The sequence below is a fragment of the Aureococcus anophagefferens genome (genome assembly GCF_000186865.1).
Source record: "Aureococcus anophagefferens unplaced genomic scaffold AURANscaffold_23, whole genome shotgun sequence".
NCBI classification, from domain to species: domain Eukaryota; class Pelagophyceae; order Pelagomonadales; family Pelagomonadaceae; genus Aureococcus; species Aureococcus anophagefferens.
This window is the reverse complement of record NW_008705583.1, coordinates 225,912-240,081: the sequence shown is the minus strand read 5'-3', so window position 1 is coordinate 240,081 and position 14,170 is coordinate 225,912. Positions and strand designations below refer to the sequence as shown.

General features: G+C 69.8%; 4 protein-coding genes across 4 annotated transcripts in view; 2 read left to right on the top strand and 2 right to left on the bottom strand.

The window, feature by feature from the left end:
• The window catches only part of AURANDRAFT_66483 (hypothetical protein), a gene marked incomplete at both ends in the record, with an annotated part of 7,539 nt that extends 4,076 nt beyond the window's left edge, over positions 1–3,463 (bottom strand). Inside the window, 3 exons of the mRNA XM_009041682.1 lie at positions 296–1,258; positions 1,525–2,181; positions 2,267–3,463. Coding sequence (XP_009039930.1) covers positions 296–1,258; positions 1,525–2,181; positions 2,267–3,463 — 2,817 coding nt within the window. The remainder of the gene's footprint in view (positions 1–295; positions 1,259–1,524; positions 2,182–2,266) is intronic.
• A 724-nt stretch (positions 3,464–4,187) lies between these two features.
• On the top strand, positions 4,188–6,474 carry AURANDRAFT_66482 (hypothetical protein; the record flags this gene model as incomplete). The annotated part of the gene is made up of 4 exons (XM_009041776.1): positions 4,188–4,288; positions 4,563–4,653; positions 4,972–5,088; positions 5,662–6,474. The coding sequence occupies 4 exons, from the start codon at positions 4,188–4,190 to the stop codon at positions 6,472–6,474; spliced, it is 1,122 nt and encodes a 373-aa protein (XP_009040024.1).
• A 293-nt stretch (positions 6,475–6,767) lies between these two features.
• Positions 6,768–7,998, top strand: TPI5 (hypothetical protein; the record flags this gene model as incomplete). The annotated part of the gene is made up of 3 exons (XM_009041777.1): positions 6,768–6,827; positions 7,069–7,179; positions 7,236–7,998. 3 exons carry the CDS (start codon positions 6,813–6,815, stop codon positions 7,899–7,901), a joined length of 792 nt encoding a protein of 263 aa, XP_009040025.1.
• Positions 7,999–10,075: 2,077 nt separating this feature from the next.
• AURANDRAFT_54723 (hypothetical protein) lies at positions 10,076–13,785 on the bottom strand (the record flags this gene model as incomplete). Its single annotated transcript, XM_009041681.1, has 3 exons — positions 10,076–12,205; positions 12,368–13,274; positions 13,403–13,785. The coding sequence occupies 3 exons, from the start codon at positions 13,642–13,644 to the stop codon at positions 10,166–10,168; spliced, it is 3,189 nt and encodes a 1,062-aa protein (XP_009039929.1).
• Between the last annotated feature and the right edge of the window lie 385 nt (positions 13,786–14,170).

Below are 14,170 nucleotides of genomic sequence, written 5' to 3'. Positions count from 1 at the left end.
TCTGGATGCGCGACACCCCGGCATCGCCGGAGACGCGGATGGAGGAGAGCTGCGCGACGTAGCTCGACCGAAGCTTGGCGTCCTCGACGAGCTCCGAGCGCAGCCACAGCTCGTCGAGGTCCTCGGCGACGGCCGCGTGCGTCAACAGCAGCAGCAGCCCCACAAAGCGCATCACAATCGCCGCCATGCTCTCAGACTCAGCCTCAGCTGAGAGACAAGATGTTGAAGCGAGAATTCTGATTTACCCCCCCCCCCCCGGCCCGGGGATCGACGACGCCTACGCGGCCGCGGCGACCTCCGGCTCCGCGGCGGCCTTGACGACGTCGGGCTGGGAGCCCGCGCCGTGGGCGAGGGACGGCTTGCCGAGGTCCTCGTAGGTGATCGCGCCGTCCTTGATCTTGTGGGTCTGGGCCGTGAGGTGCTCGTAGAACGCGAGGACCTCCGGGTGCTGCTTCGCCCAGGCGATGTACTCGTCCTTGGAGATCTTGCCGGACGTGTCCGTGTCGACCTCCTTGAACGTCTCCTTCATGAGCGCCTCCATGCGCTCCCGGTCCTTGTTGAAGCGCGCGAACGTGTCCTTCTCGATGACCTTGAGGATCTCCTTCTTGCTCTCCTCGAAGAACGCGTCGCCCAGGGTCTCGACGCCGCCGTCGACGGCGGCCTTGTACTCGGCCTGGAGCTTCGCCGTCGCCTTCGCGGGCAGGTTCACGGGCGTCTTCGCGGCTTCGCCGACGAACTGGTCCAGCAGGCCGCCGGCCGCGAGCGTGCCGCGCTGCGCGTCGTCCATGGCCGCCCAGGCGTCGACGGCGTCGACGAACTCCATGTTCTCCGTGCTCAGCTCCGACTCGGCGAACTCCTGGAGCATCGCGTGGCCCGCCTTGGACGTGTAGACGAGCTTGAGCGCCGACACGCGCGTCTGGTAGAGCGCGCGGAACATGGCCTTGAACTCGTCGACCTCCAAATTGCCGCTGGCGTCGGCGTCGAAGATCGCGAACGCGATGTCGAACGTCGTCCGCTCCATCTTCCCCGCCTCCGACGGGTGCAGCAGCGCGACCATGAGCAGCGAGAACATCTTCACGTTCTCGAGCGCCGCCTCGCCCTTGGAACTCCAGTCGAAGAGCTTGACGGCCTTCTTGAAGAGCGCGTCGTCGGCGTCGGCGTAGAGCGCGCGCAGCTCGTCCATGGGGAAGGTCTCGTCGGCGCCGATGTTCAGCTCGACGAGCTTATTATGCCGATTCACGCACTCCTGCACCGTCGCCTGGACCCGGTCGTTGCGAGCGACGACGCTCGCGCGCGGCGGCGCGTCGGTCGGCGCGCTAGCAGCCCCGCCCATGTTGGCTCGCGTTATTGAAGATTGCTCGGCCGAAACCGTCGGCCTCGAGCATCAGATTCTGCCTCGAGCAGCGCGCCGGTGCCCGTCAGCGTCAGGTCGTCTTGTAAAGGAGGGCGGGGGTCGGGGCAGGCCGGCGGCGGGGCGGCGGCGCTGGAACAACGTGTGGCCGCGTCTCACAGGCACTGGTCGACGGGGTCGGGGTCCGCCTGGATGCGGGGCCCGACGCGGTTCTGCATGTCGGGCTCGTCGGGCGGCAGGAGCTTCTTGCCCGGGATCTGGAGGTCGGAGTCGTCCTCCCAGGAGCCGAGCGCGTCCGGGAGCGAGAGGTGCGAGTCGGCGTGGGGCGCCGGCGCCGCGGCGCGCGCCGCGCTCCGCGGCGGCCGCGCGGGCGGCGGCTCGCGCTCCTCGCGCGCGTTCCGCCGCTTCGGCGCGCCCGCGACGCCCGCGACGTCGTCGCGGGTTCCCGCCGGGTGGGCGATGGTCTTCGGCAGGAAGGAGATGGCGTGGGCGAGCTGGTCCGGGTCGATCTCGACGGCGAGCGCGGCCCAGAGCCAGGGGAGGAACTCCGCGGCGACGAAGGACCGGATGCGGAGCCGGTCCATGGCCCGGGGCCCGAGCCCCGCGGACACGAGGGACCCGAGCACGGCCGCCGGCGCGCCGCCCGGCGGCCGCGACGCGTCGAAGCACGCGAGGCGCGCGTTGATCTCCGGCTCGCTTAAAGCGAAGCGGACGTCGACCCAGTCGACGTCGTAGGGCGGCGCGCGCGCCGCCGGCCCGCCGCTGCGCTTCCGCAGGATCCACCGCGGGCCGTCGACGAGCGCCGCCACGCAGCGCAGCACGAGCTCGACCTCCGCGTGGGGCTGCCGCATCGCGCGGATTTCGCGATCGCAGCGAGCTGTCGAGGTCCGGGGGCATGGGCAGCGCCGTCGCGACGGCGGACCGCGGCAGCCCGAAGCCCTCGTCGTCGTAGGCCGCCGGCGACGGCGCCGGCCCGCTCGCGCCGCCGTCGTCGTCGTCGCGGTACGCGGCGTCGACGGAGCCCGCGTAGAGCGTCTCGTCGTCGAGGGGCCGCATGGCGACGATCTTCGACGGCGACTCGCGCTGGGCGTCGAAGCCGTGGCGGAAGTTGTTCACGCGGCCCAGGGCGCGCGTCAGCGGGATGCCGCAGGAGTCGACGTCGCGGCCTTCCGGTAAATCCGCGGTCGTCCCCAACGCGGTCCGCGTGGGCTTCCACATGGGCCCCCGGGGCCGGAACATCATGTTCGGCGCGTCGGGCCCCATGGGCCGCGTCGGCTTCTTCTCCGGGAGCGGCTTTTGCGCGGCGGACTTGGACGACGACCCCACGGACGCCGCGTCGAGGCTCGACGCCTCCTCGGGCACGGGGTGCGAGCTCCCGGACCGCGACCGCCGGAGCACGCCCGTGGGCACGGGCGGCGGCGGCGCGGAGAGGGCCGCGCCGTGGGCCGACGCGGGCACGGAAGACGCCGCGGCGTCGAACTCGGGGCCGCTGCCCCGCGACGCGCGGAGCGTCCGCCGCAGGCTGTCGAGGTAGCAGAGCTCCAACACGGATTTCGCGCAGTCGATGACGATCTTGAAGCGCCGCACGCCCAGGGCCTCGCCGCCGACGATGCTCTTCGAGTCGTCGCGCGTGACGACCAAGACCACGTTCTCCACGTCCCACTGCGTTAACAAGTGGAGGAGCTTGTCGCCGACGCCGACGTCGCCGCCGTCGTCGCGGCCCTCGCGCGCGCCCTCGGGCGGCGCGCCGGGCGCGCCCCCGGCGAGGCGGTAGGCGTAGGGCACGCAGCGCTGGGCGCCTTTCAGCGCCGCGACGACGAACTCGACGTCGCCGACGGACGCGACGGGCGCCGCGTGGCCCGCGAAGCGCGACCGCTTGAACGCGACGGTCGGCGTCGACGTGATGCTCGGCAGGGGCCGGCCCTCGGCGCCGACGCCGACGTTCAGCGCCCCGAGGGCCGCGTCGAGGTAGAGGTCGTCGGACCCGGGCAGGCCCGCGCCCTTGCCCCGTTTCGGGTCGGGCTTGTACGTCGTCGCCGGCGACGCCGGGCCGCCGGTTTCGAGCGAGCTCGCGACGCGGGACGCCGCCAGCGCCGCCGGGGGGTCGCGCATGGCGCCGCCCCGACCGCCGACGGGCCGCTCCGGGGCGCCCCGGCCCCTCGCACGGCCGCCGGGGCCGCGGGAACGAGGCACGCTGCACACGCTCGGGGCTGCCGATCGGATGTCGATAAATCAGTTTCAATGATATTGTTTACGTTTCCCTCGTTGGTGAATTGGATTTCAAGCCGCGCGGCGCGATGGAGTGAGCCCGGGCAGCGTCCGAGGCGTCGGCAATCGGTTACGCGTCCGCGCAGGTCCAAGTCCGAGGGCAAGTACGACGACGACGACGACGCCAAGGGCGGCGGCGCCAAGGGCGACGATGCCAAGGGCGGCGGCGGCGGCGACGCCAAGGGCGGCCTCGGCGGCGCCGACGAGGACCTGCTGCGCGCCGTCTTCGACTTTTACTACGAGAACAGCGACCTCGAGGAGACGCTGCAGAAGTTCGCCTTCGACAACGCGAGCATCTTCGACGACGAGCATCGAAAGGACGGCGCGCCGCGGCGCGGTTTCTCGGGTCCCGCGGCCGCGCCGACCGCGCTGCTTCGTAGGCGAGTACCTCCTGGAGCACACGGAGATCCACAACCGGTTCAAAAAACTCTTCGAGGAGAAGGTCGAGGCCTTCATCCGGGCCCAGGGCTGCGACGTCGCGGACTTCTACCGCCTCGTCGCGTCGGACCAGGCGCGGTCCACGGAGCTCTACAGCGGCCACACCTTCGCCGCCGTCATCAACTCGTCCATGAGCTTCGACAACTTCTACGAGCTCATGCAGGACGCGAAGCGCGGCGAGTTCTACTGGGGCGTCCCGCTCCTCCAGGACATGGACACGCTCGAGTTTTTGTTCTAACAGTGTGTGTCGTTGTGTTTTTCTAGGACGTGCTTCGTGCTTACGAACCACCCGGTGGCGCGATGAACAGGGCGGCGTGCGCGCAGACCTCCTGCGGCGCGCGGCGGCCGAACTTGGCCTCGACGACCTTGTCGACGACGCTCGCGAGGATTCGCCGGTGCTGCTTGACGAGCGCGTCGTAGCCGCCTGCCGCGACGACCCGGTCGTGGTAGAGCCAGGCGGTTTCGCTGGGGGGGATGTGGACCACAGAGTCAACCACGACGGGAGGCTGGCGGCGGTAAACGTGCGCATCTGGGACGGCACCGTGCTGGAGCAGCACGCGAAGGACGCGGCGGTGACCGTGGTCAAGCGCCACAGCGTATGGGGAGCCCCGTTGGCAAACGAGATCCTTCACGTTCGGATCAGCTCCCGCGGCGATCAGAGCTTTGGCGACACTGGCATTCCCGTAATAAGCTGCCTTATGGAGAGGCGTAAATCCTTGTCTATCTTGCAGGGTCGCGTCCGCGCCGGCCTCGAGTAGCAACCTCACGCAGGCAATAGTCTCCCGATCAGAATAAAGCCCATTGATCGCCCAGTGAAGTGGCGTCGAGCCGTCTATGTCGCGCTTGTTCACGTCGGCGTTCGCCTCCAGAAGAAGTCTGACGATGTCCGGGGTCCGACACTCCATACATGCCAGGTGAAGAGCTACAACGCCGCCGTCATCCCCAGCATCCACTTCCGCGCCGGCAGCGAGGAGCAATGCGACCGCGCATTCGTGCCCACGACGGGCTGCCTCGTGCAGGGGACGGGCACCGTCGTTCTCATCGTCTCGCTCGTTGACGTCGTCGCCCGAAAAACCCAACCCCCGAAGCGTTTGGCGTAAAATGTGCGCGGGCGTGTCGAGCCTCTGGCCTGCGCGCGGGGTTGGCGGGTCGCGCGGCGGAAGCGCGGCGTCGACGCGAGCGAGCGAGCGAATCAGCACTCGGTGAGAAGATTAGCGTCAGTTTGACGGAAGTCTCATGAAGAGCCACTCGCGCGCTTTTCAGCGGCTGCGGCCTTTCGGAAACGAGGAATAAGGGGTCGTCATCGTGCGGGCGATGTGGGGTGTGTTTTGGACGCTGAGTTCTCGCCCGTCCGCCTGACGGCGCACCCGGAGACGCGCGCGAGCGCCGCGACCTCCTCGTCCATGCCCGTACGCTGCTGGCCCGCGCCGCGCCGTCGAGACGGCCCCCCGCGCGCGCGCCGCGGCCGGTGGCCTGCGGCAGTGGCTGTGGCGGCTCGCCGACTGAGCCAGCGCTCCGATGGCTATGCGGATCTTGCGCGCGCTCCTCGCCGTCTCGGCCGTCGGCGCCTTCCGCGCGCCGCTCCGGCACATCGCGCGCCGCAGACGCCGCTGCGCGCCGCGAGCGTCGCCGAGTGGCGCGACGCGTGCGCCAAAACTGGCGTCGTGTCCTTCTACGACTTTGGGTGCCGCCTGGCGCCGCCCGCGCCGCCCGCGGCGCCGTCGTCGAAGACGGCCTACGCGGCCCGGGAGGTCGCCAAGTACGTCGCCGCCACGGGCGCCCAGTTCGGGCTGCTCCTCGGCGCCGCGTCCGCCGTCGACGCGCTGCCGTTCGCGCTGCCGGCGCCCGTCGTCTGGGCGACGTTCTGCTTCCTGTCGCTGCGGAGCCGCGTCTTCTCGCTGCTGGACAACTCGCGGCCGAACCGCGAGGGCATGGCGGGCAAGGCGACGCCCGTGGAGGTGAAGCGGCCCGCGTGGACGCCGCCGGGCATCGCGTTCCCGTTCATCTGGCTGACGATCACGGCGCTCCGCGCGACGGCGGCGACGATGGTCTACGCCGGGGCCCTCCGGTCGGCGCCGCTCGAGGCCCTCATGCTCCACCTCTGCATCGGCGACACGTGGAACACGGTCACGAACGTCGAGAAGCGCCTCGGCGTGTCCGCGATCGGGTGCCTCGCCGTCTGGGGCAGCGTGCTCCGGGCCGTCCAGCTCTTCCGCGAGTCGGCGGCGCCCGCGGCCGGCCTCGTCCTCGCGCCGTCGCTCGCGTGGATCTCCGTGGCGTGCGTCCTCACCGCGAACATCTGGCTCCTCAACGGCCGGAAGCCGCTCTACCCGGCGGCGTCCGACGGCGACTCGGCGAAGACGAAGTTCGCCTACCTCCTCCAGCTCGAGGCGACGACCATCCGCGGCGGCAAGTGAGCGATCCCCGGGACGGGGGCGCGCCCGAGAAAATAACAAAGTAGAAGACCCAACGCGTGAGCCCGCGGTCGTCGCGAGCCGGCCGCGAAGGCGGTAGGGGCCCGCGACGCCGCTTTTCGTGGTCGCCCGCCCGATGCCGCGCAGCGGCGCGGCGGCCGAGCGTAGCCGGGGCCGCCGGGACAGCTTCGGTCAAACAGCAATGTCGCGTCAAGATGTGCTGATGTGGCTCGTTGAGGTGCTGGGCGAGCCGCTTCGGCAACGTCGCGCCGCCAAGCTGCCAAAGCCGCGCATCTTTCCACCAGCCGCTCGCACACCGCTCTTCGTCCCCGTTTAACACCATGGCTTCTCTCGTCGTGCGCACCAGTGTTGATCACGCGCGCCACACTCTTTTTCCCGGGGCGCGCGCGCGAAGAAAGCGGCGCCGCACCGCTCGCCGATCCCAGCCACGCCAGCGGATCCGGAGGCCACGTGGGTCCCGCGCGGCCCCGCCCGCGCGGTGCACGGCCGGAATCGCCGCGCGAGCGTGCCGCGCGCGCGCCGCAGTCGAAGATGCAAGCCTTCGTCGGCGCTGGTGGGCCACCCGGGGCGCCGCAGGCGGCTTTCGACGGCAAGAAGTACCTCATCGGCGGCAACTGGAAGTGCAACGGCACCAAGGCGTCGACCGCGGCGCTCGTCAAGACGCTCAACGAGGCGGGCCCCATCCCCGCACGCACCCCGGCGTGCCATGGCGCGCTTCCCAAAAAAATCACGTCGTTCCTTAGGCGTGGGTCGAGGTCGTCGTCGGCGTGCCGAGCGTGCACATCGGCTCCGTGCTCGCGACGCTCCGCCAGGACATCGCCGTCGCCGCCCAGGACTGCAGCGCCACGGGCGACGGCGCCTACACGGGCGAGCTGAGCGCGGGCATGCTCGCGGATTTCGGCGTCAAGTGGGTCATCGTCGGCCACAGCGAGCGGCGGACGAACCAGAAGGAGTCGTCGGCCCTCGTCGCGACGAAGACCAAGGCGGCCCTCGACGCGGGCCTCTCCGTCATGGTCTGCGTCGGCGAGACTTTGGAGGAGCGCGAGGCGGGCAAGATCGACGCCGTCGTCCTCGACGACCACATGGGCGCGCTCAAGGGCAAGTTCTCCGACGCGGAGTGGGCGAAGATCGCCATCGCCTACGAGCCCGTCTGGGCCATCGGCACGGGCAAGACGGCGACGCCGGACCAGGCCCAGGAGGTCCACGCGTCCATCCGCAAGTGGCTCGCCGCGAACGTCAACGAGGCCGTCGCCAAGGCCACGCGCATCCAGTACGGCGGCTCCATGAAGGGCGCCAACGCCGAGGGCCTCCTCAAGCAGCCCGACATCGACGGCGGCCTCATCGGCGGCGCGTCGCTCAAGGCCGAGTTCATCACGGGCATCGCCGCCGTCGCCGCGAAGCCCGAGTAGGCGCGCCCCGACCCCGCCCCCCGGCGCGCCGCATGCGCGCAAGTCCCCGCTGTTCCCCTTCTCAGTTGACAGACGCCCCTAACCTCCATGTCTCCCGATTGTCCTGGACTCGGCCGGGCGGCGTGTTTTCACGGCCCGTTCAACATAAACTGAACTCCGAGTCGGAAGGTCAACATCCAGACAGAATCGCGCGCGCGCGAATCGCAGTCAAGGATCGAATTCTATTCAGACGGGTCCGACACTAGTAGACAATGGCAGCCTTGATTACCCACGCGCGCGCCGTGCTCCTCGCCTTGGTGCTCGCCGCGCCGGCGGCGCACGCGGACGACACGGTCATCGTGGGCACGAGCTCGATGGTTTCGGCCATCGACCCCACGCCGGGCAGCAACGGATGGAGCTTGACGAGCCACGGCATCTCCGAGAACCTCTTCACGGTCAACGAGGACGGCGAGATCGTCGGCCAGGTGGCGGAGAGTGTCACCTGGGTGAGCGAATACGCAAAGGGCAGCGTCGACGAACCCGACGCGCGTCGCGCCCGGGGCTGCCCCCCGCCCGCGTCGGAACGCGCGCCCGCAGGTCTGGGAGGCGACGATCAAGTCGGACTACTACTTCTCCGACGGCACGCTCGTCACGGCGACGCACGTCGCCGACTGCCTCAACACCATCAACAGCGTCAACTCGAACGCGCAGGCGACCGTCGGGAGCTGGACGGTGACCGCGCTCGACGACGTCACGATCTCCATCGAGTCCGACGAGTCGACGCACGTCATGGACTCGGTGCTCGCCGAGTGGGTCTTCACGATCTGGATGCTCGACGGCTCGGACTACGTCTTCACGGGCCCCTACAAGGTCGACGCGTTCGTCTCCGGCGACCACATCGACCTCGTGCCGAACACGTACCGCCGCCGCGTCTCTGGAAACCCGGCGGAGAAGGAACGCGTCCTTGTAGGTACTACCCCCAGGCCTCGGACCGCCCCGACATCCTCCTCAAGAAGTACGCCAGCTCCGACGCGCTGGCCACGGCCTCGGAGAACCTCGAGGTCGACATCGGCTTCCACCTGCCCGCGGACTCGGACACGCTCTCCGACGTCCGCGGCGTCGACGGCATTTTCCACAACGTCGGCAACAACGGCGGCCGGGCCATCGACGACGTCAACGTGCGCCAGGCCATCGACCTCGCCGTCGACCGCGACGCCGTGTCCCAGGCGCTCGCCGGCGGCCACGGCACGCGGTCCCTCTTCCCCGACTACACGCCGTGGTACCAGAGCGACCTCGGCGAGTCCTACGCCGACGAGAGCGGCGCCGAGGCGCTGCTGGACGCGGCGGGCTGGGCGCTGGACTCGTCGACGGGCGTCCGCATGAAGGGCGGCGAGAACCTGACGATCGACCTCGTCGCCTACGCGTTCCGCCCGGACCTCGGCACGATGCAGACGCCCATCTGCGATTCGCTGAGCGCCGTGGGCATCAAGTGCAACGCGATCATGACCATGGACGGCGACCGGTCCGAGTCCGACGACTGGTCCGAGGTCGTCGCGCGCCTCGACGAGGGCGACTTCGACCTCCTCCTCTGGGCCCAGAACACGCTGCCCGCGGGCGACCCGGCCTGGTTCCTCAACGCCTTCTTCCGCTCCGACGGGGGCAGCAACCACGCGGGCCTCAACTCGTCGACGGTGGACGCGCTCATCGACACGATGTCGGACGAGGACGACCACGACGCGCGCGTCTCCGCGCTCGCTTACGCCCACGAGGCGATCCTCGACGACATGGCCGTGTCCAACCTCGTGACGCCCGAGTGGCACGTCTCCCTCAGCGACCGCATGCTCGGCGACGACGCCTACCCCGGCTGGGACGGGTACACGCCGTGGGGCTCCGACTACTACGTCATCCGCGCGGACCTCTTCGTCGCCGAGACGACGTCCGCGCCGACGGCCCTCGACGTCGACGGCGCCGCCGGCATCCGCGCGACGATCGCGCTCGTCGCCGCGGGCCTCCTCGCCGCGGCGCTCCTCTAGGCGCGCGCGCGCGCCAGAGCCAAAGGCCCAAGGACCCGCCGCGCTGGGCCCGCAGGGGCGCCAGCGCGCCGCATCCCCCACTGTTCCCCGCCCCCGAGTTGACAGACGCCTACCTAACCGCATGTCTCCGCCCTTCGAAGCGACCCCACCAACTCGCGGGTCGACTTTTCTGCGCGTTACGCGGCGGATCTTGCTTTTGGTTTCGGGGGGTGTCGGAGAGCGCGCGAGGGGGGCGTGGTCTGGGCGCGGCGATCACAGGTCGTCGTCGTCCATGGGGCGGTCGTGCGGGTTCACGAGGCCCGGGACCGCGAGGCGCGCGGCGTTCTGCTGCTCCGCGACGGCGACCTGCTGGGCCGCGCGCTCCTCGGAGTAGAGGTCCTGGTTGTTCTGCTCGCTGAACTCCTTGAGCTGGATGAGGAAGTCGCGGAGGTGCGTCTTGAACGTCGGCAGGTCCATGCGCAGATCGAAGAGGCCGACGACGAAGTCGACGATCTGCTGGCGGCTCAGGTTCGGGAACGACGTGCTCAGGAGGTTCGCGACGTGGTCCCGGAGGAAGGCCTGGTTCGACGGGTACTTGGTCGGGTCGTCGAAGAGGGGCGCCGTCACGTGGCCCGCCTCGACGAGGTGGAAGAGGTGGCGGAGGAGCGTCGCGTGCATCTTGAAGCCGCTCTTGTGGAGCCGGTCCGTCATGACCGCGAGCACGTCCTGGATGAGGGGCAGCACGAAGGCGCGGTAGAAGGGCTGCTTCGCGTCGTCCACGGTCCGGCCGACGTTGAGCAGCAGCTCGTAGAGGATCTCCAGGCCCGTGTCCGCGACGTTGCGCTCCGTGTGCTTGAACGCCCAGACGACGCTGTCGACGACGAGCTTGTGGTGGGCCACGGGGATGGCGAAGAGGGCCGCGAAGCAGTGCGTGTTCACGGCCTTCAAGAGCTTGAAGAACGCGAGCCGGTGCTCCGGGAAGTCCTCGAAGTTGCGCGTGATCATGCGCAGCGTCGGCTCGAAGACGGCGTCGAGCACGCGCGGCACCTCGTTGGCCACCAGATCCCGCAGCTTGTCCACCGTCGCGGCCAGCAGGTTCAGCACGTCGCTGTCGCGCGCCTCGACGATGGACCGCCGGTAGTCGTTGAGCACGGGCTCGAGCAGCGGCGGCACGAAGGACGTCGCGACGAGCGGCGGGGGCGCCTCGGGCTCGCCGCACTTCTCGACGAAGGTCGTCAGCAGCCGCAGGATCTCGCGCTTCGCCGCCCGCAGAGCCCGCACGTCCGCGTGGCGCGTCGCGAGGTCGCCGTGCTGCTGCACGGCGGACGACACGGCCTCCGAGTACGCGCGGTAGACGTTGAGCAGGTCCAAATAGCACGCCCCCAGCTGCGTCACGTACAGGGGCCCGCACGCGCCGCAGACCATGCGGTGCGTCTTGACGATCTTCGCGACGTCGCGCACCGTGTCCGGGTTGACGAGCGTCGCCGGGTTCTGCTGCGCGTCGTGCGTGATGCGCCGCCACGCGTCGTTCGGTAGAGCCATGAGCTGCGCGAGTAAGGCGGGCCGCTGCGCGGCGACGGACGGGTGGCCGCCGCGGTCGCTCAGGAGGCACGCCGTCGCCTCGTAGAAGGCGTGGACCTGGTGGGGCTCCAAATCCGAGATGATCGCGGGGAGCTGCGCGACCAGATCCCGCGCGAAGGGCCGCGCCTCGCCCGGCTGCTGCGTCACGAACTTGCGCTTGCACTTGAGCGCGATCTTGAGGAACGTGTCGCAGGCCATGTCCTGGACGCCCGGGTGGAGCTCGTGCATGAACTCGAAGAGCTTGTTCACGACGGTCTTGAGGAACTTCCAGTGGGCCCGGAGGAACCGCGGGTACTGGCCGACGACGTACATGATGTTCGACGCGATGCACGCCTTGTTGCCCTTGCCGCGCTTCACCTCGCAGAGCCCCAGCAGGTCCTTGATGACCGTCACGAGGAACCGCTTCTCCTCGTCCTCGCTCATGGCCCCGGAGATGGACCCGATGGCCCAGCAGAGCGTGTTCAAATTCGCCCAGGACCACTCCGTGCCGTCGACCTGGAGCGCGAGCTTGTCGAGCATGATCGACTCCGTGTCGTCGTAGTTGAGGTGCGTCAGATACACGAGCGTCTCGCGCATGGTCTTGTACTGGGCGATGGCCTCCGTGTCCTTGAACATCTCGCGGACGATCTCGCCGTTCTCGTCCTCGACCACCAGCACCTCCTCGGGCTTGGACATGCGGCTGATGATGACCAAGCGCGCCTGCGAGAGCAGGCCCCCGTGCTGGAACAACGCCTTGCGGTCCGCGTTGGGCCCCGCGGCCCCGCCCGCGGGCCCGCCGCCGAAGCGGTTCGGCGCCGCGCCGCCGAGGTTCAGCGCCGCCGGCGCGTCGGGCGCCGCCGCGTCGAAGCCGTCCTCGCCCTCGGCGGGCGGCGCGCCCGGCCGCGGCGCGCCCACGGGCCGCCCCGTCTCCGACGCGTACAGGTCCTGGGAGAAGGCGTGCCAGTAGTCGAGGCAGATCTGGAAGACCTCGTTGTCCGGCACGGCCGAGATGCGCACGAGGTACTGCAGCCCCTCGAGGAGCGCCTGGCCGTGCTCCCGCGTCTCCACGAGCCGCAAATGCGCCTTGAAGAAGCCGCTGAAGAAGAGCGCCAGCCGGCTCACGAAGAGCTGGTCCGCGTCGCGGCCGCTCGCCGCGTCGAACGCCGCCGCCAGCGACGCGTCGCGCGGCACGATCTGCCCCAGGGCCTGGAGCGCGCCGACGTAGAGGCGCACGAAGGCCTCGTCGTACTTGGGCTCGAGGTCGGAGAGCGACGCGATCTCCGTGAGGCACTCGAGCGCCGCGTTGCGGAACTGCGCCGCCGCGAAGAACCGCTCCACGAGCGTCTGCACGAGCGGCGTCTCGAAGAGGTAGCCCAGGGGGATCCAGGAGAGGAAGGCCTTGAGCGTGCCCAGCGTCGCGTCGATGAGCTTGGGCCGCGAGCTCGCGCCGAGCACGAACTCGCAGAGCCGGAAGATCTGCGCGAACTCGGCGTTGAGCGACTCCTTCATCGTGCGGATCTTCGCCGTCGTCATCGCGTCCTTGCTGAAGTCGAAGACCTCCTCGGACAGGAGGCGCAGGATGTGCATGTTGTTCTCGCAGAGCACCTCGGACGTGCGGCTCGCGCCGCAGACGTCGCCGATGAACGACGGCCAGTTGTGCGGCCACTCCTGCTTGAGGATCGACACGAGCACCTTGTTCATCTGGTGGATCATCGTCCGCTCGGCGCTCGCCGTCGCCTCGTCGCTGCTGAGCTGGATGATCTTGTTCACGATGAAGCCCTTGATGCCCACGCGCTGCTCCTCGGGCAGGATCTTCCACCGCCTGCGCCGCGGAGGGGACGTCGGGCCTTTGTTCGTTTCCGCGCGCGCGCGCGCGCGCGGCCGGGGCGGCGTCCCGGCGCGCGCCCCCGCTCTCGAAGGCGCGCGCGGTGCGGCGGCGCCGGCGCGCGCGTGTTGATCGCGTCGTCCAGGGCCATGAGCCCGAAGAACCGCCCCTGCGGAAGCGTCGAGTTCTCGATGATCGCGTCCGCCTTGGCCCAGGCGTTGGACTGCTCGCGCAGCTTCATGAGGATCTCGTTCGCCATGCTCCGCTCGGGATGCCGCGGGTCGTACGACGCCGACACGACCCCATCGAAGATGGCCACATCAAAGGGCTGCGACTCGTCCAACAGACGAGTGCCCGCGGCCTCCATTCCACCGGTTCCGACGCGCGCTCCCGCGCTCCTGTTTTTCGATCAGCTGACCAGCACGATAGCACCGGCGGGTTGCGGGGCGCTGGTGGGGCTCGCGGCCTCCTCGCCGGCACGACCGCCGACGGACAACAACACAAATTTACTCCGGTCGATGTCAAGCGGCGGCCGCGGCGACGAGCGAACCCGATCGGCTTGCCGGCGCTTCGCCTTCGATTGCCACAGCCTTGGCACAGGCGCAATGGGCCTCAGCGGCTGAAAAGCCCGCCCACAGGCAATGGGGGGCCTCATCGGCTAAACCACAGCTGCCATTCGACGATGAGGCGCGGCCGCGACGCTCCGGCGTCGCCGCGAGGCACCACGCCACCAGACCCCAGCAGCCCCAAACCTCCTCCTCCGCGCGAGGGCAACAACTGGGTCTTCGTCCTCATTTTTGTCGTCGTCTGCGCCATCGCCTTCGCCGTGCGCGCCGCCGCCGCGCCGGACGCCGCGCCGCCGCAGACGACGACCACGACGACGGCCTACCACG